The 25,224-nt window shown below is 45.9% G+C and overlaps 1 protein-coding gene across 1 annotated transcript; it reads left to right on the forward strand.

The window, feature by feature from the left end:
- The first annotated feature begins 311 nt into the window (after positions 1-311).
- On the forward strand, positions 312-20,415 carry FUCA1 (alpha-L-fucosidase 1). The gene is made up of 8 exons (XM_004603694.2): positions 312-751; positions 3,332-3,466; positions 5,654-5,791; positions 10,126-10,231; positions 12,603-12,803; positions 14,690-14,877; positions 19,010-19,109; positions 19,556-20,415. The coding sequence occupies exons 1-8, from the start codon at positions 360-362 to the stop codon at positions 19,694-19,696; spliced, it is 1,401 nt and encodes a 466-aa protein (XP_004603751.2). The 5' UTR covers positions 312-359; the 3' UTR covers positions 19,697-20,415.
- Positions 20,416-25,224: the final 4,809 nt, after the last annotated feature.

A 25,224-nucleotide genomic window follows, 5' to 3' on the forward strand; every position in this document is an offset into this window, starting at 1 on the left:
GCTCTTTCAAACTACTTCTCAAAAGTCTTACACGGCTCCAAAAAGCAAAAGGAACTGCTTCTAGTTCTCTGTACACATCGGACCTTCTCCGCTTCCGATATTTAACCCGTGCAATGAAATCCCTGTTAAATTCTCTGGTCCATCCTTTATCAGCGCTGTCAACGCCTCCCCGCGCCTTACTACATTTTGAGCACCAGAGGGCGCAGCAGGGTCGCCCTAGAGAGCCGGGACGAGACCCGGTAACCTAGCAGCCTGGATTGACCCGCCCCCTTTCCTTGCAAACCAATCATCTCTAAGTGGGCGTGGCCCCGCCCTGCACCGGCGAGTTCCGGGAGAGCGGTGGCGACTCAGTGGCCGCGATGGGGTGTCGCGGCGTGAGGTCTCGGGTTGGGGGCTCCGGGCTGCTGCTGCTGCTCTGGGCCGCCGCCTTGGTGCTTCTGGCCGGGGTCCCAGCCCTTTCTGAGATCCAGTACACCCCGGACTGGACGAGTCTGGACTCCCGGCCGCTGCCCAGCTGGTTCGATGAGGCCAAGTTCGGGGTGTTTCTGCACTGGGGTGTGTTCTCGGTCCCGGCCTGGGGCAGCGAGTGGTTCTGGTGGCACTGGAAGGGCGATGCCAAGCCTCAGTACCAGCGGTTCATGCGCGACAACTACCCGCCCGGCTTCAGCTACGCCGAATTCGGGCCGCTGTTCACCGCGCGCTTCTTCGACCCCGACGCCTGGGCCAGCCTTTTCCTGGCGGCGGGGGCCAAGTGAGTGTCCCCGCGGGGCGGCCGGGGCGCCCCTGCCCGGCCACGCTGGCCGGGCCGGCGTTGGGCTCACTGAGCCTTACGCCCGCTCTGCCTCGTGTCCCAGGGCCCTTCCCACGGGGCTGCAGACGCGAATCCGGAGGTGCCTGAGCACACGCGGGTGTGTCTGGGGATTCAAAGAAAATAAGTTTCCCGGAGGTGGTGGCTCTGGTAGCCTTCAGCGCCAAGAGGATGGCGCTAGGGGACGCCTAATGTCTCTTTGCAGGGCAAGACTCTCAGGATCCCATGACTTGAAGCTTGTGATCCTGGTTGCACTGTGAACTCCAGCCCGTGTTTCAGCTTCCTCCTGTGATTAGAGGAGGGGGTGGGGGGAGGTAAAGTACTTTCTTTCTGTTTCCTGCCTTGCTGGGGATTGAGCCCAGGGCCTCATTTGTGCAGGGCAAGTGCTCCACCAGCTCTTTCTTTTCCCTGTTTGCCGAGGGGAGGACTGGAGCTATAGCACAGCGGGTAGGGCGTTTGCCTTGCACGCTTTCCACGCGGGTTCGATTCCTCCATCCCTCTCGGGGGAGCCCAGTAAGCTACTGAGCGTATCCTGCCCGCGGTAGAGCCTGGCAAGCTCCCCAGTTTATTTGGCGTATTCGATATGCCAAATACAGTAGCAAGTCTCACAATGGAAACGTTACTGCTGCCTGCTTGAGCAAATCGATGAACGGGACGGGACGACAGTGCTCCAGTGCTGAAGGAAAGGGGGGAGGAGGATCTGGCATGCTGGGAGAGGGGCCCCTTCAGAAGTGCTTCAGACTTGTTCCAAAGGATGGAGCTTGCCTGTGGGTGTTTGAGAATGGACAAGTATCTCCTGCAGGGCTAGGGAAAGCTGGGAATCGGGAAGTGGCGGGAGGCTGCAGCCTCTCCTGAAGGAGAGATAGGTCCCTGGCGACCTATCCCTAGATAGGTCGCCAGGGATTGACTTAGGAAGTGATGCTTCTGGAAGGATGAGTGTGGCTTCTGGGACGAGGTCCTTTGGAGGAGAGTAAGGCTGGAGGCGGGGAGGTACTGTCTACCCTCACCTTGTCTCCTTGCTTTTTCCTGGAAGCAGAGCTGACATTAGTGTTATAAACAGGAAAAGGTATTCTCTGTCTTTTACTAGCTTTGAAGAACCATAATTTACAAATTAAAAAAAAATTAAGATCATGGAGACGTCCTTGCTTGGGCAAGATAACTTTTAACACTCTAAACCCGGAAACTTGACTCCCAGATGTAGGTTCTTATCACTGCACCACATTGCCTGGGTCATCTGCTTTCTGTTTCATTTTGCTTTTGTGGCCACATGTGTTGCCCAGTATGGAATGCTTGTATTCCAGCCCTTTGAGTTATCTTACTGGCCCCTCATCAACACATGGGTTTAGTTTTAGGGTTGTTTTTTTTTTTTTTTTGAGGGGGTAGTTTTGATTTGGTTTTTGGACCATACCTGGGTATGCTCAGGAGTTACTCTTGGCTCTGTGCTCAGGGATCACTCCTGGGGGCTCAGGGGCCCACATGCAGTACTCAGGGTGAACCCAGGTCGGCCACATGCAAGGAGACTGACCTGTTGCTGTAGTATCACTCCATACTATCTGTCTTTTAAAGTCTTAAAGTTTGCAGGAGGAGCGATAGTACAGCAGGTAAGGCGCTTGCCTTGCATGCCACCAACCTGGGTTCAATCCCTGGTGTCCCATAGAGTCCCCCAATCACTGACAAGAGTGATTTTTGAATGTAGAGCCAGGAATAACCCCTGAGCATGGCAGGGTGCCCCCCCCCAAAAAAAAGAGTCTTAAAGTTCTCCGCAACAGCCTGTGACTTTCAGTACCCAGCAGCAGCTTTGAAGGACCAGAATTTCTTCTCTTTGCTCCTCCCCCTCAGCTGGAGAGGATGCTCGCTACACTCTGGGTGTCCTTAATGTAGGCACCCATGCAAAGAGATTTCAATTTCTTTTTTTTGGGGGGGTGGGTCACACCCGGCAATGCACAGGGGTCACTCCTGGCTCTGCACTCAGGAATTACCCCTGGCGGTGCTCAGGGGACCATATGGGATGCTGGGAATCGAACCTGGGTCGGCTGTGTGCAAGGCAAACGCCCTACCCACTGTGCTATCACTCCAACCCTGAGATTTCAATTTCTCTCAACCATTTTTCTTTTTTTTTTTCCCCTTAGACACATAGTTTCAACCTATCTTCTTATGGCCTTCCCCCCCCCCCCTCTTAAGTGGTACTGTGGTGGGGGATGGAGGGGTGGTTGGGGGGCCGAGAGTGCCTACTACCACCAAGCTGTAGTTCAAATGTAAGAGTGCCGGGAATGTGGTGCTTTTCTGGGCCTGAAGTGCCAGGGATTACCCAGATCACCCCAGTGTTTGGGGGCCCTCCAAGAATATCCCCAGCAATGCTCAGAGGACCAAGTTGGACCAGGGAGGCCATATGCTTGGCATGGCCTTGAACCCCTGTACTGTCTCACCGGCCCCTCCCAACCATCTTCCAAGGGGGAAGTTCACGCTCAGGGCTCAGTGCCTCCTTCCTTCACCCACCTGGTCTCCATGTCTCCATGTCTCCAGGTATGTAGTCCTGACAACAAAGCATCACGAAGGCTTCACCAACTGGCCAAGTTCTGTATCTTGGAACTGGAACTCCATGGATGTGGGACCCCATCGTGATTTGGTTGGTGAATTGGAAAAAGCCGTGCGTAAGAGGTATGTGTCTCCAGTTACTGTTACTCTGCCCTCTCTTTTAGGAATAACCCCTGATCACTACCAGGTGTCCCAAAAGTAACCCTGCATAAAATTTGAGATGTTGATTAGATCTGGACTAGTAGTTCTTTTACCTTCTGTGTATCTGTTTATTGCCCAAATCATATGATGAAGTACTTTACTGTAGTTCTTTCTGCCTTATCTGTGTCATTGCAATTTTATCCTCATTTCTTACTTGCATAATAGTTATTTCAAAATACCTTTTGGGGCAGGGCAGTGGCGGGGCGGGGGGGGTGCATATGTGGTACTCCAGATTGGACCCAGGTCAGTCACAAGGCAAGTGCCCTGTGCCCTGTACTATCTCTCTGGCCCTGAAACTCACCATTGTTAGCACGAAACAGTCTTTAATGGGGCAAGTAGAAAGCTTAAGGGGCTGGGGCACATACTTGCATGCAGGAACCCTGGGTGTGATCCTTAGCTCTGCCAGGCACCACTGGGAGCAACCGTCAGCTCTGTGCTAGAAATAGTCTCTGAGCAATTCTGGATTAAAAAAAAAAAATTGACATCCCTCAAAAATCCCAAATCACATTTTATTGTATATAAAAATAGATTAACCACATTTCATTAAGAACTATCCCTGGGCTGGGGGCCGGAGCGATAGCACAGCAGGTAGGGCGTTTGCCTTGCACGTGGCCGACCCGGGTTTGATCCCTGGCATCCCATATGGTCCCTCAGGCACTGCCAGGAGTAATTCCTGAGTGCAAAGCCAGGAGTAACCCCTGAGCATCGCTGGGTGTGACCCAAAAAGCAAAAAAAAAAAAAGAACTATCACTGGGCTAAGGAGATGTATCAAAGTATGGAGACCAAGCCTTGTGTGCAGGAGAACTAAGTTCTGTCCTCAGCACTATGTGGCCCCTAGAACACCATTGAAAGTGTCCCCCAAGTAGAATAGTCCCCCCCGCCTTCCACCCCAGCACTGCCATATGTGGCCTAAAAATCAGAAGGGAAAAAATGTACTAAATATTTTTGGCTTGGGGCCACAACCTGCATTGCTCAGGGCTTACTTCTGCCTGTGCATGCAGGGATCATTCCTGGAAGACTTGGAGGACCATATGGGGTGCTGGAGATTGAGCCTGGGTCAATCACTCCGGCAAAATTTAGTAAATCTTAAGGGAAAAATAAATAATAGGGGCTGGAGAGATAGTACAGTAGGTAGGGTATTTGCCTTGCACACAGCCAATTTGGGTTTGATCCCCAGCACACCATCTGGTCCCCCAAGTCCCACCAGGAGTGATCCCTGAGCACAGGGCTCAGATCTGAGCCCTGAGCATTGCCGGTTGTGGCCCAAAACAAACAAACAAAAAAGGTATGGGGATGGTGGGCTGAGGGGGGTGATACTCTGGTTTAAAGCGTGGTGTGTGTCGGGGCTGGAACAACAGCACAGTGGGTAGGGCGTTTGCCTTGCATGCGGCCAACCCGGGTTCGATTCCCAGCATCCCATATGGTTCCCTGAGCACCGCCAGGAGTAATTCCTGAGTGTACAGCCAAGAGTAACCCCTGTACATTGCCAGATGTGACCTGAAAAGCAAAAATAAATAAAGAAAAAAAGAAATCATGGTGTGTAGGGGCCAGAGAGATATGATGGTGGGTTGTATCTGCCTGTTGCATGCAGCCTGTCCAGGTTGCATGCAGCCTGTCCAGGTTGATCCTCTGAACCCTGCCAGGGGTAATTGATCTCTGAGTGCAGAGCCAGGAGTAACCTCTGAGCATCATCAGATGTCATCCAAAAGGAAATAAATGAATAAACCATAGTGTGTCTAAAATTTTTTTTAATTAATTTTTTTTAGTAGTTCTGTGGGGGCTGGAGAGATAGTATAGGCATTTGCTTGAATCCCAGGGGCACCACATCCCTGGTTCCTTGAGAACTACCAGGGGTCATTCCTGAGCACAGAGCCAGGACCAGTCCCTAAATACCTCCAGGTGTGACCCCAACCCTCCCCCTACAAAAAAAAGTAGTTATGTGTATTAGCAAAAGTATTGTAAACCAAGGCATTTTGCTTATGTGGCTAAATAAGAGATAATTTAAGAAAATGGTATTGGATCCCACCTCCTCATTGTGTTAAAATTAATATTTGTTAAAATAGGGTGTTTTTCTTAAATGATAGATGCTGTTCTGTTTTTCTGTTTAAGGAACATGCGGTATGGACTCTATCACTCACTCTTAGAATGGTTCCATCCACTTTACGTACTTGATAAGAAAAATAACTTCAAAACACAGTTTTTTGTTAAAGAAAAAACAATGCCAGAGCTATATGACCTTGTAACCAGGTAAGTATACGACCCTGTAAACAGGTAAAAAAAAAACAGGAGAGTTTGGGCCTTAAAATGTTATTCAGTTAAATCAGAATTTTCTGTGGGATACTATTAACTTGGAAAGAAGAGAAATAGGGTGAACTATGGGGGTAGAGAAAGGAGTTCAGAAGACATTAAAATAATAAAAGTGATATTGTATCCAAATAAGATCGTTTTTCTCTCCTACTTGCCAAAATTTTTATAATATGGCTACATTGCCTTTATACTAAACTAGTCAAACTTGGTAAAGTAAGTTTTGCTCTAGGGCTGGAGTGATAGTACAGTGGGCAGGGTGTTTGCCTTGCATACAGCCAACCCAGGTTCCATCCCCCACAGTCCATATGGTCTTATGAGCCTTCAAGGAGTGATCTCTGAGAACAGAACCAGGAATAAACCCTGAGCACTGCTGGGTGTGACTCAAAAAGAAACCAAAGCGGGGCGGGGGGGGGGGAGGGGTTGGTAGTTTTATTCCTTCTTTGCATGCTGTTTTCTTTGTCAGAACTCGGAAGAAGAGCAACTCAGACTAATGAACCTTGCAAATGATTTGGTGTAAACAGGTCTCCCTTTGAATTCTGACCTTTGCTATTTCTCAGTTGGTTTTTCTTCCCCCCAGTCTTAAAAAGATAACCCTTCTGAGCCTCAGTGTCTATCTAAAGTGAGAATACTGGCTGGAGAGATAGTACAGTAGGTAGAGAACTTGCCTTGCATGCAGCCAATCCAGGTTCGATCCTTGGCACCCCATCAATCCCCTAAGCCCACCAGCAGTGTTCCCTGAGTACAGAGCCAAGAGTAAGCCCTGAGATCCCCTGGATGTGGCCAAAAAACCCAGATAATAAAGAAATACTTTATTTTTATACCCTGCTCAGAATAATAAGTGAGTAGTTCCCATCACAAAGTCTGGGACAGTATAAGGTGTTGGGCTGTGGATGTATCTTAGTAATAAAGATTGGGTGTGAGAGCCTGAGTCCCAGCCCCGGGACCACCAGCATGACCAAAATGAACAAAATAGGGCTGTTATTTTTTTTATTTTTTTTTTTTTGCTTTTTGGGTCACACCCAGCGATGCTCAGGGGTTACTCCTGGTTTTGCACTCAGGAATTACTCCTGGCAGTGCTTGGGGGACCATATGGGATGCCGGGGATCGAACCCGGGTAGGCCGCTTGCAAGGCAAACGCCCTACCCGCTGTGCTATTGCTCCAGCCCCAGGGCTGTTATTCTTTTTTTTTTTTTTTTTTTTTTTTTGCTTTTTGGGTCACACCCAGCGATGCTCAGGGGTTACTCCTGGCTCTGCACTCAGGAATTACTCCTGGCGGTGCTTGGGGGACCATATGGGATGCCGGGGATCGAACCTGGGTCGGCCGCGTGCAAGGCAAACGCCCTACCGCTGTGCTATCGCTCCGGCCCCAGGGCTGTTATTCTTAAAATGATCACTCTCATCTTGAAATTTGTCACTAGTGGATGTAAAAAGGAAGGAAGGAAGAAAAGATAGAAAGAAGGAAGGGGGGAAAAGTGACTTATTTAAATAAATAGTACAGTTGTCAGGAACTCGCAGAGGCGTACAGTGAGAAAGAACTGAATCTGACCGTTAGAGGCTGTCTGGTTGTAGCACATGTTTAGCATACAGGAGCCCAGATTCCATACCTGGCACTGATAGTCTCTAGGCACCATCAGGAGAAACCCCCCAAGCACTGAGCCTAGTGTAGCCCCTGAGCACTGCCAAGTGTGGTCCCTAAAAAATAAGAAATCAGAACTGAATCTGAAATTCTGTTCCTTGTTCCTTTTGTTGTTGTTGTTGTTGTTGTTGTTGTTGTTAGGGGGATCCAGTGGTTCTCTGGGAATGTTGAGATACTGGGTATTAAATCCAGACATTATACATGCAAAGTATGAATTTCAGCCCTTTGCACTGCCTCCCTGGCCCCACCCAATTCCTTTATTGCCAGCTCTATGGTCTGAACTATTCACAATTTTTTAAATATTTTTCTTTTCTTTTCTTTTTTTGGTTTTGGTTTTGGTTTTAGTTTGTTTTGTGGCCACACCTGGAGATGCTCAGGGCTTACTCCTGGCTCTGCACTCAGGAATCATTCCTGGCAGTGCTGGGGAGACCATAGAGGATTGCAGGGATGGAACCATGGACAAATGGCCTACCCACTATGCTATGGCTCTGGCCCTAGATTTTTATTTTTTTTATTTTTTTGCAAAATGTGGATAATATACAGCATATTGTTGTGTATGAACCAATGAACATAAAGTGCCTAGCAGAGTTTCACATGTGTACTCGGGGAAGCAGATCCCTGTGCTGTGTCTGGCCACTCAGCCAGTCTTTTTCTTGGAGTTCACCTGCTTGCTAATTACTCAGTTACAGCACAGGATTTGACATCAGATGAGTGTGAGTTGCAGACCCCGTTACTTACAAGTTCTTTCATGCCCCTGTGCAATATGCTCCCTGTGAGCTTTTGTTTTGTTTTGTGTTGTTTTGCTTTTTTGGGTCACACCTGGCGATGCACAGGGATTACTCCTCCTGGCTCATGCACTCAGGAATTACTCCTGGTGGTGCTCAAGGGACCATATGGAATGCTGGGAATAGAATCCAGATCAGCCACATGCCAGGCAAACGCCCTACCCGCTGTGCTATGGCTCCAGCTCCCCCGTGAGCTTTTGGTACTTGCTCTTTAAAATGGGAAGAAGGGCCAGAGAGTTAACCGTAAGGGCTGGCATGCACAGGGCCCTTGATACCCAGCACTGTATGGCCTCTTTATCACCACCAAGTATAGCCCTGATGGGACCCCCTCTTCCCACACCACACAGGCACTATAGCACTCTCGTCCTGTTATTCATCATTTGCTCGAGCAGGCACCAGTAACGTCTCCATTGTGAGACTTGTTGTTACTGTTTTTGGCATATTGAATACACCACAGGTAGCTTGCCAGGCTCTGCCATGTGGGCGGGATGCTCTTGGTAGCTTGCCGGGCTCTCCAAGAGGGACGGAGGAATCGAACCGGGTCGGCTGCATGCAAGGCAAACGCCCTACCTGCTGTGCTATTGCTCCAGCTCCAACAAAGAGCTTTTATTGAAACTTATTTAGAAAGATATGGGAGGAGAGAGAGAAGGAGGTGTTCACTGTGCTTCTCTAGGTGGGAAAGCAAGCCAAGATACACAGAGATAAACAATCAAGATAGCGTTCAAGGGGGAACAATGGGCTTGTAGAGGAAGCCTGTCACTCTTCATTTTAAAAGCAGTAAATAAAAGATGAGGAAGAGGGGTCGGAGCAATAGTACAGTGGATAGGGCCTTGCACAAAGCCAACCTGTGTTCGATCCCCAACATCCCATATGGTCCCCCAGCACTGCCAGGGGTAATTCCTGAGTGCAGAGCCAGGAATAACCCCTGAGCATTGCTGAATGTGACCAAAAAAAAAAAAAAAATTGAGGGAGAAATTGGGCTGGGGATGTAGCTCAATGTGTGCAGCCATGGGTTCCATGGCACTGCATCATGTTCCCAGAGCACTGCCAGTGCACTGCAGATTCCCCCGCTTGCCTTCCCCTCCCCCCCACAAAACAGAAGGATTAGAAAGAGATGAAGAGATAACTCAATGGACTAAGCATATACTTTGCATGTAGAAGCATACAAAAGACCCAGCTTCAATCCCCAATATTGCATGGTCCCCTGAGCACTGCTATGAGAACCCCCAACCACCCAGCCAGGAGTAGCCTCTGAGTACCACTGGCTATGACTCCAAACCAAAACTAATGATTAGGAAGGAATAGGACAAATTGCTGTGTATCAAATAGTAGTTATGTTAGCAAAGGGGGTTTTCATGTATGTGTGTGTATTAATGTTTTGCCTCTTTTTCTGTATTCTTTATGCTATGATAATTTGAAGTGTTTTTAAAATGTGAGAAGGTTGGGACTGGAGCGATAGCACAGCGGGTTGAGTGTTTGCCTTGCACACGGTCAACCTGGTTTCGATTCCTAGCGTCCCATATGGTCCCCTAAGCACCGCCAGGAGTAATTCCTGAGTCCAGAGCCAGGAGCAACCCCTGTGCATCGCCAGGTGTGACCCAAAAAGAAAAATTTAAATAAATAAATAGTCAATGAAATGTGAGAAGGTTAATGTTTGCAATTTGGCAGTATGGTGGTTAAGGTGCTTGCATTGCATGCGGTCAACCCCAATTCTATCCTTGGTACCACATGGTGCCCTGAATAGCACTGTGACCCCCAGTGAGAGTAGCCAGCTTTTTGCAGGCAAATAAATCCATAAGACTTTGCTGTGAATTAATTCATATAATAAACTGTTCTAATTGCCTGTCTTTCAGGTACAGACCTGACTTGATTTGGTCTGATGGAGACTGGGAAAGTCCTGATTCTTATTGGAACTCTACAGGGTTTCTTGCTTGGCTCTACAACGACAGTCCAGTCAAAGTATGTGATTGCATGATTTATCTCTGATTTATCTCTTTTGATCAAAGAAAGCTTACCTCTGGAGTTAAGACAGTGACAACAGCAACATAAATAAGAATATAAACAGCATATGGGTGGCTGGAGAGAGAGTGCAAAGGTTGAGGCACTTCGCTAGCATGTGGCTGTAGTTTACAACTCTTGTTGGAATCCCAGCATCACATATCGTCCCCTGAGCACTGCCAGGTGTGGCCCCAGAATAATAACAACTACTAAAAAATCATTTTGGATAGTTGTTACTAGACTTAGAACAGAGCACTGTCTGGTGTAGAACATTAAAGAGAACGAGATCATCTAAGACAAAAGTGGTGTTTGGGGACTGGCCAAATTGTGGGGCAGAGGCTGCTAGAGGTGCTTCTTCTCTCCTAGGGGCGTCACACTGGGGTGACTCAGACATGAACTCTGGGATGGGATCCTGCAGACCCTGTTCTCCCATTCTGGCTGTGATGCTTTTCGTGTCTGGGAGGGCTGCTTGAGAGCTAGAATATGTCAGGACAGGACATTTAGGAGATAACAGCCCCCTGTTCCTGGGGCTGTAATCCTGCACAGCTCACACCTGCACTTTCCACGGGGCTTAGAGAAGGGTACATACTTAATGCAGCTGGCCCAACACTGAGCCTGAAATTACACCCTGACCCTGTGATACTATATGCTGTTTTGGGGGGTAGTGTGGTAGAGTGGGCCACACCCGGCAATGCTCAGTAGTTACTCCTGGCTATGCACTCAGAAATTACTCCTGGTGGTGCTCAGGAGATCATATAGATGCTGGGGATCAAATCCAGGTGGGCCGCATGCAAGGTAAATGTCCTACCCACTGTAGTATCTGTCCATCCCCTGACGCTGTATGCTTTTCCCTGCTATTTTTCCCCATTATCACTTACCCAGTGTATTTCAGATGCTATTTCCCTTGATATCTCTTTTCTTCATTATGAAGACAAGGTTTTGACTGACTGATTGATATTTGACCACACCTGGCCATGCTCAGGGTTTATTCTTGGCTCTGTGCTCAGGGATCACTCCTGGTGGAGTTCAGGGAACCATATGGGATGCCACAGGTCAAACCCAGGTTGGCTGCGTGCCAGGCAAGCACCCAACTTGCTGTATTATCTCCAACTCTGTGAAGGCAAGATTTGAGACCTCATTCGTTGTTCTGTCTTCAATCTTAAATGCCATCAAATTGCCTTTCCAATAAGTATTTGTTTGAAGTAAACTGATATTATGGAGATTCAGATTCCTTCCTGGAAGTTCATTCCCTTTCCTGCCAGAGGTTACACTGTTGGCTCTTACGTTCATCTCTAGGTAGTTAACTTTTTTGTGATAATCATGTCTCAACACATCTCTGCTGGATTTATAATGGCAGCAACTGTGTTTTATTTACCTTGGACACTCAAGTATAAATCTCACAGTGGGCTGGAGCAATAGCACAGTGGTAGGGCATTTGCCTTGCATGTGGCCAACCCGGGTTCGATTACAGCATCCCATATGGTCCCCTGAGCACCACCGGGGGTTAATTCCTGATTGCAGAGCCAGGAGTGACCCCTGTGCATCACCGGGTATAACCTAAAAAGAAAAAAAAAACAAAACAAAAAAAAAAACTCACAGTAAAGTTAAACATTTACACAAAGATGTCCCATATAGTGATCTCTGAGTCTAGCAAGACCTTAAAAAAAAGAAAAGAATATTTGATTAATCCCTGCCTCCTAGCTGTAGCTTTCCAAAACTCTCTAGGGAATATGATCTTGGACAAAGCTATTCTTCATTTCTCCTCTAATAGAGTAAGTAATTTTCTAGATGGTCTTTGAAACAGTCCCTCCCAGATCTGACATTACCTATCAGTAGACCAGGGTTTGTCAGGATTTTTTTGTTTGTTTTTGGGGATCATACCCAGTGGTTCTCAGGGCTTATTCCTGGCTCTTCACTTGAGGATCACTCCTGGCAGTGCTCAGTGGACCATATGAGGTGTTGGGGATTGAACCCAGGTTCTCTGTGTGCAAGGCAAGCACCCTACCCACTGTACTATCTCTCTAATCCCCTGTCAACACTATTAACATTTTGGAGCTGGATATTTCATTGGTTTGAGGAAAGTTTATGCTGAAATATTTAATAGCATGCCTTGCTACTTCCCATTGGATAGTAGTTACAGTCTCCCCACCAAAAAAAAAAAAAAAAAACTCTAGCTTGCTCAGTTCACATCCAGGGTAAAAGGGCACCAGTTCAGAATGACTGTCCAGCCTTGGTCTGTTTCTTGCTCCCACTTAGACTCTTCAATGATCAGACTGTGGTTCGAAGTTGAGTGGTTTTATATGTGATGACCCGGTTCTCTTTGCTCCTTTAGGATGAGGTGGTAGTGAATGACCGATGGGGTCAGAACTGTTCCTGTCACCATGGAGGATACTACAACTGTGAAGACAAATTCAAACCCCAGACCGTGCCATCTCACAAGTGGGAAATGTGCACCAGCATAGACAAGCGCTCCTGGGGCTATCGCCGCAACATGCTTATTTCTGAGATTATGAACGAAGCTGAAATCATTTCGGTAGGAAACCTGAGAGTCAGTCGTTTGTTAAGTGTGAACTAGAAACATGGCAGAAGCCCATTACTGACCAGATGTAAGTGCAGCTCACGAGAATCCTGCAGAGTTGCTGAGCGCTTACAGAAATCTGTCCTAAGGAAATTGTTATCATCAGAGAAGGAAGTTTTATGTACAGAGATGTTTCTCCCAAAATTATTTCCAGTTGGGCATAGAAGTGGTTTTCAGTTGGGTTTTTTTTTTTAACAAACATAAAGGAATAATGAAGTAGGCAGGTGCATTTTCCTTAAGTGTTAAAATGTCTATGAATATAAAATAGGTGATCCCAGGGTAGAAAACTGGGTAGGAAAAGACTGGAAAGAAGAAAAAAAAATTAAAACTTAAATGGTATTTTCTGGGGCTGGAGCAATAGCACAGCGGGTAGGGTGTTTGCCTTGCACACGGCCAACCCAGGTTCAAATCCCAGCATCCCATATGGTCCCCTGAGCACCGCCAGGAGTCATTCCTGAGTGCAGAGCCCCTGTGCATTGCTGGGTGTGATACAAAAAGCAAAAAAAAAAAAAAAGGTATTTTCTGCGATGCCTCTAGATTACTCTTACCTAAATTTCTCCTCCGTAATGAAATTTTTCTTTACATAAGTTTAATTTTGGTACTGCCTTGGAATGCATATGTATGTGCTCATAGTAAACAGGTACACATACATACATATCCCATTTCAGATGTCTTTCAGACTTTTCTCTTGAGTGCCTGTTTTGCTAAAGGGGCAGTATATATGTATGTGTGTATATTTTGAGGGGGTGTTTTGGGCTATACTCAGTGGTGTTCAGGGCTTACTCCTGGCTCCATGTTCAGGGATCACCCCTGGTGAGGCTCGGGGGACCTTATGTGGTGCCAGGTTGGCCACGAGCAAGGCAAGTACCCTGTGCCCAGTACTATCACTCCAGCCTCACAGGCAAGTATAAGCTTACATTTACAGCGCATCACAAGTAGAGTGGCTCAGAAACTCTCAGATATCTTCCAGCTCACCAGTTTGCAAAGAAGCCACTCAAAATCTCCTGTCTCATCCCTGAATTCTCTCTGAAGGGCTCTGCATGATACCTTCATGGCCAAGTGCTTTATTCCCAGCTCCCCTGTTGGGAATTCCAAAGCCATTCTTTTGCTATTAAATCCTTTTGGATTAGATACACTGTGCTTCTGATCAGTGGCCCTTCCCCTGTAGCATACAGCACTATGGAGGGACAGTCCCACAGGGAAGTGCCCATGATCACTCCCTGGAATTTGGGTTAATACATATGTTCATTGGGAGCTGGAGCAATGGTACAGTGGATAGGGCATTTGCCTTGCATGTAACCAACCTGGGTTCAATCCCCAGCATCCCATATGGTCCCCTGAGCACCACCAGGAGTAATGCCTAACCACAGAGCCAGGAGTAACCCTTGAGCATTGCTGGTGTGACCCAAAAACCAAACCAAAAACAAAACAAAAACAACATGTGTTCATCAAGTAGACAGGACATACCAGTTTTCTCATGTAAACCTGTCTTGCTTTCATAATGCTAAAAACAGGATTTTTTTCCCAAAAGGATAAAGAATTGAATTGAGGCCAGAAATAGTAGTGTGGGTAGGGCACTTGCCTTGTATGAGGCTGACCTGGGTTTGATCCCCAGCATCCCATATGGTCCCCCAAGTCCTGCCAGAAGTGATTCCTGAGTGCAGAGCCAGGAGGAAGCCCTGAGTATGGCCCAAAAACAAACAAGCAAAAAGGCTAAAGGATATTCATATAACAGTGAAAGAATTCTTCCCAAGATTATTTTCCTTCTCAATATCTGTTTGAAACAGATATGCCAGGCTTTGCATTCTTAGCTCGGATTTTATTATTTCTGTTCTCTCCAGGAACTGGTTCAGACAGTAAGTTTGGGAGGCAACTATCTTCTCAACATTGGACCCACTAAAGATGGAGTGATTGATCCCATTTTCCAAGAAAGGCTTCTTGGTGTGGGGAAGTGGCTGCAAGTCAATGGAGAGGCCATTTATGCATCTAAGCCGTGGAGGGTGCACTTGGAAAAGAACGCAACTGTGTGGTGAGTCATGTCTTGTGTGTATGCTGGGACTGGACGATGACCCAGCCAGAACAGGCATCAAGAAGATGCACAATAGGGTTGCAGCGATAGTATGGCAGGGAGGGCAGCTGCCTTGCATAAGGCCAACCCAGGTTCTATTCCAGTCACCCCTTTTAGTCTCCTGAACCCCTTCAGGAGTGATCCCTGAGTGCAGAGCCAGAAGAAAGCCCTGTGTACCACCAGGTGTGGCCCGGAAACAAATAAACAAAGATGCACATATTATAAGTCATAAGTTGGCCTAGAAATTACTTTGAGGAAATCCCAAAGCCATTCTTCTGCTATTAAATCCTTTTGGATTAAAGATACACAAATTCTGCCCCCCACCCCCACCCCAGACTCAGATTGAGGAGATTCTCAGCTACTATGTCTTCCACCTACCATTCTTCCACCTTCTGAAATTTTTTTCAAGGAGAGGTCATTCCTCTTGATATTGTCAGATATATTTCTTAAGTTGTCTCTATTTCTTAAAATCTCTTTTCTATTACCTCTTCTCTATTGATGATTTCCTGTGCCTCGTATTCAAGGTCAGAGATTCAGTTTTTGGCTTCTTCCATTCTTCTGCTAAGTCCTACTCTGTATCCTTTAGCTCCTTTGCTTCTGTTTGAATGAGTTCTTTAATCTTTACATCAATCTTTCTTCAGGTTTATTGATTCTCTCTTCTAGTGATTTCCTCAGGTCAGTAAGCAATGAGGTGATTGATTGTTGCTCTGTATCCATCCTCAGACAGTGTAGAAAGTCCTGATGTAGTTGAAGACGTTCCTGGGTGTGAGTTTCTAAAGAAAAGGGTGTGGGGGCACACGCAAGATGCGTGCATTCCGTGGATGAGAGCCATTCCCCTGCCTGGCCCATGGTAGTGACAGACGGACAAAGGACCAGGGAATGGAGAAACTGGGGAACTGAGTCCCAGGCTGGTCTGCAGTCGGTTTATTTCTCTCTCCTCCCCAATATAGTCTGATCTCTCCCTTACAGTGCAGTCATAGTCGTAGTTTTGGTCATAATCCTAGTCACCATAGTTTTATCGTCCTTGTCTCCTTGTAGACCATAAAGTCCTTTTTTTCATTATATCTTCTTCCGTTCTCATCCTAGTCTCATAGTCCTCTACTTCTGGTCATCATCGTCGTCTAGTCTTTCTAGTCCTCAAAGTCCCAAAGTCCCAAAGTCTCAGTTCTCATCCTCTTTCTAGTCATCGATTTTCTAGTCCCCTCTTTCCCCTTACATCATTCTTACATAGGAATCATGAAGGGTGGGGGTTACACATAGGTGGGGTTGAACATTGTCATAACAATAAACAGAGGTAAAGCCACTTCTTCAGTAGATTAACTCAAGGACAAAATCTCATCTGAGGATTCAACACTCCAGACTACCAGGAGATCTGCTCAAGGATGGGATTCTATCCAGAGTGTATTGCTTTCTCCTTTCCTCAGCTAGTAATTCATTTAAACAATCATAGTAAATTTATTTCTTATAATATTTCTAGTCACTTTGTATGAACACGGTAAGAGATATATTAAGCTTAAAGGTTGGCTCTTCCTGGGGACATCTCACTATATATTCCAGACCACAGTCCTCAGGCCAGGTTAGTCGTTCCTAACCCCAGCAGGGTCCTTACTCAGTTATTTCTTTCTGGGTCATGACAGAGTTTGTTCCATGACCATGCTCTTAATTTATTATATTTGTGGCACTTAGCTTGTCTCCTTTTGATGCCAGGGTAGCTTATAGCTTGCCCTGGGTCCACCCAGTCCCTTCGTCAGGACACTGCTTTTGGAGTGCTAGGAACTAAGAGTAACTGAGGCTTAAGTCAAGTAAATATGGATACCCAGGAGTAAATATTATTTTGAAGTCAATTAGTTCCCATGTTACAAAGCGTAACATCAACTATCTTCCTGTGTCTATACAAAAAGGATATTACTAAACCATGCAAATGATATAAAGGAAAGAGAAAAGCAATATAGGATTATTAGTGCTTGATGGAATTGGGTGTGCCTCAAGGGCACTGTGGAGGGCTGAGGGGGAGCAAGGACAACCCAATGTTATCCAACACCCGGGCTTCTGTCCCCATCTGGTGATGCAGCTAAATTTATTCTTCTTTTGTTTTTTTTGGTATTTTTTCATCATTCCTGGTGCTTCATGGGAGCTCCAAGTTCCAGCTGGCCTGAGCAGTGAGCTGGTGTTCCTGTCTACAGTGCGAGGCTAGTGCCTGTGACTCTACTGACTTCTGGCAGCTGCAGATCTTCTGAGAATTCCTTACTTGCTCGAAAGGTCAAACAGCTGCCTGTGACTCTGATCTGTGTGCACCTGGATCACAGCAGAGAGTCTGGGTCACCTGTGCACTGTGGATGCTGTAGCGTCAGGTGTAGCTGTTAGCCCCAGCCCAGAGTTTACAGTTGCCAGTACCTGTCAGTTGATATGGTGTCTACAGGAACTTGGCCAGTAACTAAAGACTCTTCTGCAAACTGATCTTTGCACCTATGGGAAGATTTGTTTCCTTCGTTTTGGGGTCACACCTGGTGGTTCTGTATTTAGAATCATTCCTAGCATGCTCAAGGGACCATAGGGGATGCCGAGGATTGAACCAGAATTGGCTACATGTAAGACAAGAGCCATACCCCATGTACTATTGCTCTCACCCTATGGGAGGATTTTTGCATTTGCCAGTAGCAGTTCAGGGATCTTGGCTGAGAAGCATGGCCTGAAGGGTGGGGCTCATCTTTCAGCTCTTTTCTATCTGAATCACACTCTGGACTGGCTGCTTCCAGCTGTGGCCCAGGGACAGTTGCACCCTGTCCATGCTGGGGACTGCCAATTCTTAGTACTACAAGTGAGTGCAGACCAAAAAAAAAAAAAAAACCCTGAACCTCTGTGGGGGTCTATGCATTCAGTGTCTTAGGTTGGAAATCAGGTCTGGTGCACACACGTTAGGGAAGCTTCCTTTAGTTCTGAGCTGGATGTGGCTATAAGCCTGTCAGATTGTATGGACCCTTGAACCCTTTGGTGGAGCCCAAAGCTGTTTACCCTGTTGGGTGGAGTGAAGCCCAGGCTACCACCAGCTGGGCAGGGCCAGGCCAGGAGTGAGCTCAGTAAAATCAGAGTGTGTTTCTGACTTGACAAGTGTTGCAATAAAGCTGAAGATCTGGAAGTCCTGTGCATTCAGCACCTTCCTGCCTTAGGTTGGCATTCTATGTCCAGTACCAGCTTGCCAATCCCTGATTTCTTTCTGTCTCTTCTTCTCCCATCCTTCTACCCAGAGGAAGCATTCCTTAGCTCCAGACTTGTCCAGAATTCTGTGTTCTATAGAGCTGAGTCTCCCCACGATGATGGCTGTTTTCTCCAGTGGATTTTCTCAGAGACACCTTTCACAGGTTTATGCATTCTTTTTGTTGATGCCACAGGTGCACATGTAGAACTTCCATTCTTTCTCAAGAATTAAAAAAAAAAGTTTTGGTTGTTTTTGTTCTTGTTTTGTGGCCATACCTGGTGATGCTCAGGGGTTACTCCTGGCTCTACACTTAGGAATCACTCCTGGGGGTTCTCAGGGGAACATACGGGATGCCAGGAATCAAACCTGGTGGGCTGCATGCAAGGCAAACTCCCTACCTGCTGTACGATCTTTCCAGCCAGACTTAAAATGTTAATAAGAATAAAATGGGGAAAGGGCACACCTGGTGGTGGTCAGGAGTTACTCTTGGCTCTGTGCTCAGGGGTTATTCTTGATGGTGCTCAGGGAACCATGCTGGGGATTAAACCCAGGCCCCAACATGCAAAGCCTGTTTCAGCCCTTTGAAGTATCACTCAGAACCAATTAAATAAAAGAATTTTCAAAGGAAACATACATCCCAAAGTAGAAGACAGCACTGAAAAGAGTCTCCTAGAGCATCTCCTTCCTGCAGACCTAACTGACACAAACATATGGCATTTCCTAGTGGCAGTGGGAGGCTCAAGGATTTGGGGTTGGAAAAAATAAATAAATTTAAATAAATTTTTTTAAAAAAGGATTTGGGGTTGGTGGATAAAGGAAAAGAGATAACAAAGTATGTAAGTTTGTGTCAAGGTGACAAGCCAGGTGTCTTTGACAATGGTCTGTCTTTCTATCTAGGTACACCTCCAAAGAAGCAGATGTTTATGCCATTTTCCTGAACTGGCCAAAAGGTGGAATCTTACACCTAGGATCCCCCAAAGTTACCTCAAGCACAGAGGTAAATAGACTCAGTCCTTTCTGATATTATTTATTTATTATTCCTTTTCATCCTCATCCTCTTTCTCCCTCTCCCCCTCCACCTCTCTACCCCCCACCCCCATCTCCCACCCCAGGCCTCACATATGCAGGGCATGTGCTCTACCACTGAGCCATATCTCTAGCCCTGAGATTTAATTTGTTACTAAGGTATCAGCAGGTCTCTTTCTTTGTTTCTTCCTACTCCAGGTTTCACCATATTCATTCCCTTTTATTTATTTATTTTCAGAGTGCTCAGAATTAAGCTTGGGCTTTCACACAATGCCAGGCAAGCACTCTACCACTATGTTCCATCCTTGGTCCTTATTTAATTCCTTAGATATCCATCCCTGTCCCCCCATGTTCTGGTTCTATTCTGTACTCATTAATGCATTCAAATTATTTTAATTTCCCTTCTGCTCCCTGCAGGTAAAACTACTGGGAATCAAAAAACAAGTGAAATGGACCAATGACTCCACTTCTGGTCTCATCATCAATCTGCCTCACAAAACACCCCCGATTCTCCCAGTCACCTCTGCTTGGACTATAAAACTGAAAGGAGTGTGGTGATCATTGGTTTTCGAAAGGAAGAGATATGTCCAGCTGTTTGCAGCTTTGATTTTCTACTTTCAGCAACATCATTGAAATAAACAACTCTTCTCTACCCAGAGATAGTTTTCCAATACATTTAATCAAGGAACTGAGTTTATTAAAATGACATATCACTGTATCAAAAATCTGAGATCCATTGCTTGCATATCAACAGAAGAAGGGACGACACAATTAAACTCTTAAGTTCACCAATTTATAACTTTGGAAATTCTCTAACAATAGGAACTTCCCTCCCTCTCTGTCTGCTAACTTAATAGGGCCCTCGGTGATAAAGAGTGAGCCAAATCACCCTGTTGTTCCTAGTAGGAAGTGAAAGTGTTTGACTACCTCAATCATGAGTTGTTTACTCAGCGCCAGTTGTAACCGACATCACCAGATCCTCCTAAGGAACAGGAGAGCCTGGTGGGGAAGGAAGAAGCTTCCTAAGCTAGTAACAGGCAGCTCTTCAGAAATTTCTAAAGCAAACTAAGCATGCTCAATTTCAGTCTTCTTAGAATGATTCAATTGAGAAAATTAATGTGATTCTGCTTTTTAAGATATAAAATAAATATGTATATCAAATAACTTCTACCAAAAGCATATTGTAATTTTCTTCTTCCAGTTTCTACATGGACTGCTTAAAGCTTTTGTTTTACTCAATACCCCTCCCCCCAAAAAAAGCCTGTCAGATCTCCTAAATGCAGAACAAAGATGTAATTCCTTTGTTCTTTTTCAACTACAGTCTACCAGTTCAGTCTGTTATTGTTATAGATTAATAAAATTTTCTATTTTTTAATTTTTTTTTTTTTTTTTTTTTTTTTTTTTGCTTTTTGGGTCTCACCCGGCGATGCACAGGGGTAACTCCTGGCTTTGCACTCAGGAGTTACTCCTTGTGGTGCTCAGGGGACCATATGGGATGCTGGGGATCGAACCCGGGTCGGCCGCGTGCAAGGCAAATGCCCTACCCGCTGTGCTATCGCTCCAGCCCCTCTATTTTTTAAATTTAATATAGTTAGTAATATTTACACAACAGTTAAGGAATATATAATTCTCAAACATATATGAAACATTTATAAATACAAATGTCAAAGAAGCAATATCATGGACTGTATAGTATAGTCTACAACATAATTAAAGGAAAATAACAACATAAAGGAAAAAAGATCTTGTTTGAAAATTGTTAAACATACTTCTTTTTTCTTTTTTTTCTTTTTCTTTTTGCTTTTTTGGTCATACCTGGTGATGCTGATGCACAGGGCTTACTCCTGGCTCATGTACTCAGGAATTACTCCTGGCAGTACTCAGGGGACCATATGAGATTCTGGGAATCGAACCTGGGTCAGCCACGTGCAGGGCAAATGCCTTATCCACTGTGCTATCGCTTCAGCCCAAACATGCTTTAATTCATTGATTAAAGAAGTCATGAGCCTGACAATTAGAAAATACTTAGAATGATAATAAAATCCTATGAATGAAGAAAAATAAATGAAAAGATAAAAAAAAAAAAACTGAGGCTGGAGCAATAGCACAGCAGGTAGGGCATTTGCCTTGCACACGGCCGACCCAGGTTCGATTCCCAGCATCCCATATAGTCCCCTGAGCACCGCCAGGAGTAATTTCTGAGTGCAGAACCAGGAGTAACCCCTGTGCATCACCAGGTGTGATCCCCTCGCCCACCCCCCAAAAAATTAAAATAAACTAAAAGAAGTTTTTAGAAAGGATTTGGCAGAAAGGAAGCACTGGGAGTCTCAATACTAATCTACTGCACTGACAGATTATGTCTAACTGTAACAATTTTGGAACTCTCTAAGATGCAAAATGCCAGCAAGATTTGGACATTGAAATGTGGTTTATTTTCATCAGTTCCAGTCATGTGGCAGGCAGCTGTGCACATGTCCCTGGAGCCATCTGCACACATTTTGGTGATGAGGTGAGCAAAAAGGACCCTGTCTGCAAATTTGGAGGATTTGTCCTGCTGCATTCACTGAGACATAAAAACTGGCACCACTGTTGCACCTTAAGGCACTGCTACAAGCTCTTCCTTCTGCTAAGGTGATTTCCATGGGATTTAAAGAGCTAGTGCCCTTCCCACACAACCCTCTTACCCACCCCCTTGAAAGACAGATATTAAAGGCTAGGACATTTAACAATGTATCTGAGGAAAACCAGGAATTGACCAGGCATACCCAGAAAAAGGCTAGGAAAAGACCTGAAATCATAAATTCATACCTCTGGCTTATCCTCAGCACAGAAATGGCTTGCAACAATTAAAAAGACAAAACAGAACAAACCAAATCCAGCAAACCCTAGAGAAGAACAAATCTGGTTTCTGGAGTCCCACATTTTTAGATTAAACTGCCCAGGTTTTATTGTTTTGTTTTGGTTTGTTTTTGGTTTTGGTTTTGATTTTTTTTGCTTTTTCCGTCACACCTGGCGATGCACAGGGGTCACTCCTGGCTCTGCACTCAGGAATTACCCCGGTGGTGCTCAGGGGACCATATGGGATGCTGGGAAACAAACCTGGGTGGGCCTTGTGCAAGGCAAACGCCCTACCCTCTGTGCTATCACTCCAGCCCCCAAATGCCCAGGTTTTAACAGTGGCAATCAAAAGAGTCACAGGGCTTATGGAAATAGGGCATGGTTTACGGTGGCTGTTTTGCAACCACATGTTAATGGATTCAAACCCTGGTGTCCCGCATGCACTAAGTGTGGTCCAGGGAGCACTGCTCTCTGTGATGCCTAGTACCACAGGCGATTTCCAGTTGCACCACAGAAAGGGGATGCAACCCATGGAGAGCAACATAACTAAAAAGCATGAGTTCCAGGGTCGGAGTGATAGTACAGCAAGCAGGGCACTTGCTTTGCATGCAGACCACCTGGGTTTGATTCCAAGCACTCCAAACAATCCCCTGAGCACTGCCAGGAGTTATTGCTGAGTGCCAAGCCAGGATTAAACCCTGAGCACCATCAGGTATGGCCCAAAAAGAAAAGTATGAGTTCCATGACCCGGAAGTGTAATTTCTAGGGAGCACTTGTGTGAGCACCACAGCTCTATCCTGGAATAGCTAGGAGTGTGAGCTTTGGCTAGCATGTGTGGTGAGCACTGAAGCCAAATGTGCACTGCAACGTGACGGCAGGCAACACCGGGTGATCAACAATGACAGCAGGAAGGAGGAAAGGAAAGGAAAAGGGAAGAGAAACTTAAACACAACTTGGGGCCAGGGAGATGCTCAAAGAACTGGAGCACAGGCTTTGCATACTGGGGCCTTGGGTTTGCTCGCTAGCACCTCATGGTCCCTGAGCACCACCTGGGAACAATCCCCAAGCATCAAACCAAATAGCCCCCAGCACTGATAGTTGTAGTTTCAAAACAAAAAATAAAAATTTGTGGTAGAGTTTTTGCTGGTGTTGTTTGGGGCCACAGGCAGTGCTGCTCAGGCATCATTCCCAACTGTGCTCAGAGGACCACATGAGATGCCAGGAATCAAATCCAGATCAGTCACATGCAAGGAAAGTACCCTGCCGACTGTACTACCTCTTCATCCCATTCCCAACTTTTTTTAATTACCTGGAGGCCAGAGAGATAGGACGGCAATTAGACACTTGCCTTGCCTACAGCAGACCTGAATTTGATGCCATCGGATATGGTCCCCACAGCATCGCCAGGAGTGATTCCTGAGTGCAGAGCCAAAAGTAAACCTTGAGCATTGATTGCCAAGTGTGGCCCAAACACCCAAAACACAAACAAAACAAATATTTTAATCACAGGGTACACAAAGAAACAGACTATATGACTCCGTCAAAAGAAAAAAGTAAATATGACCTGAGAAAGACCTGGTGGCACGTAACCAGACAGACTAAAACCACTAAAAGATGTTCATAAAGGAATGAAAGGTTACAGAGATAGCTCAGAGGACGGAGTGCAGGCCTTGCATGATATATCACCAGGTTTCATCTCCAGCATCACATGGTCCCTCAAACACCACCTAGAGAGATCCCTATCACAAGTCAGGAGTAGCCCTGAAGCACCATTCAGGGTGTGGCCCAACTGCCCCCCTCCACCTCCCACCCACCCCAAAAAAACCAAAAAAAACCAAGAAAGATGTGGAGAAAAGACAAACTTGATCTTCTTTATTGCTATTAAGGTTTTTTTTTTTTCAGTTTGTTTTAATTTTGGTGTGGGGGAATGGGGTACACTCTGCAGTGTTCAAGGGCTACTCTTGGCTCTGTGCTCAGGAATGCCCCCTGCTGGTGCTTGGGGGAACCTTAAGTGGTGATAAGGCCTTAACCAGGATCCTGTGGATGCAAAATTCCTTTCTCTGCTCCAGGGTCACAGTCGAGTGTTCTCCAAGGTTTAATAGTTTACGTGGATCCAAAGTCTTGGACATAGAGGCAGCTCAAAAGGCTGAACTTGTGCCCAGCTTTGATGCAGGTGCCCAGATATGATCCCGGGCACTACATGGTCCCTGGCACTACACGGTCCCCCCCAATACTGCTGATAGTGACCCACGCCCCAGACAATAGTCAGGAGTAGTTCCTGAGCATTGCTAGAGTTCTCCAAAATCAAAACCAATAAATGTCCTGTACTGTATGTAGGGGCTGGAGCGATAGCACAGTGGTAGGACGTTCGCCTTTCACGCGGCCGTCCCGTGTTCGATTCCTCCGCCCCTCTCGGAGAGCCGGCAAGCTACCAAGAGTATGGCGCCTGCAGGGCAGAGCCTGGCAAGTTACCCGTGGCATATTTGATATGCCAAAAACAGTAGCAATAAGTCTCACAATGAGAGACGTTACTGGTGCCCGCTCGAACAAATCGATGAGCAACGGGGTGACAGTGACAGTGACTGTATGTAGATCCTGCCCATCTCTCTTCCATCTTAGTAGCAGGTTCCCTTTCTACTCCCTGTTCTCCAGTAATTTTTTCTCTTTCTGAGTGTATTTTAAATAATCCAAATCACAGTATATAGTAGGAAACACATTTTACACGGCAACCTCATTGACATTTCTAAGAAAAATGTGTGAAACTATACTTTTACCGCTTACATGCTGCACTCTGAAGTTACTATATTGTTCCTCAAAAACAGTAACGAGTTGGAGAGGAGTAGAGGGAGTAGATGCTTGCACACACTGACTAGGTAACGCATACAGATCCCCTAAGCACCACCAGAAGTCAGGTGTGGCCCTGAAACAACAAAAAAAAAATTTTAAGAAACAACAACAAAAACCAACAAAAACATCACTGCCTAATAAACTGTTATCATGAGCAATTAATGTGGTACAACATGCATTTATAAACACTTAGCATTCCATTTATTTACCTTAGGGTCTTTGCATATTAGTTTATGTTCTGTGTGGAATTTCTTTGGGATTCTTTTTACCTGCATGGTTCTTATTCATTCTTCAAGACATGCAATCAAAAGATGCTTTGCTTCTGTGAGTTGATTGCCTGCAGATGAATTCTGAAGATTTGGGTGAATGAATTAGGTGCAAAATTTTCAGAACAGGACATA

Source organism: Sorex araneus, chromosome 5 (assembly GCF_027595985.1).
Source record: "Sorex araneus isolate mSorAra2 chromosome 5, mSorAra2.pri, whole genome shotgun sequence".
Classification (NCBI taxonomy): Eukaryota; Metazoa; Chordata; class Mammalia; order Eulipotyphla; family Soricidae; genus Sorex; species Sorex araneus.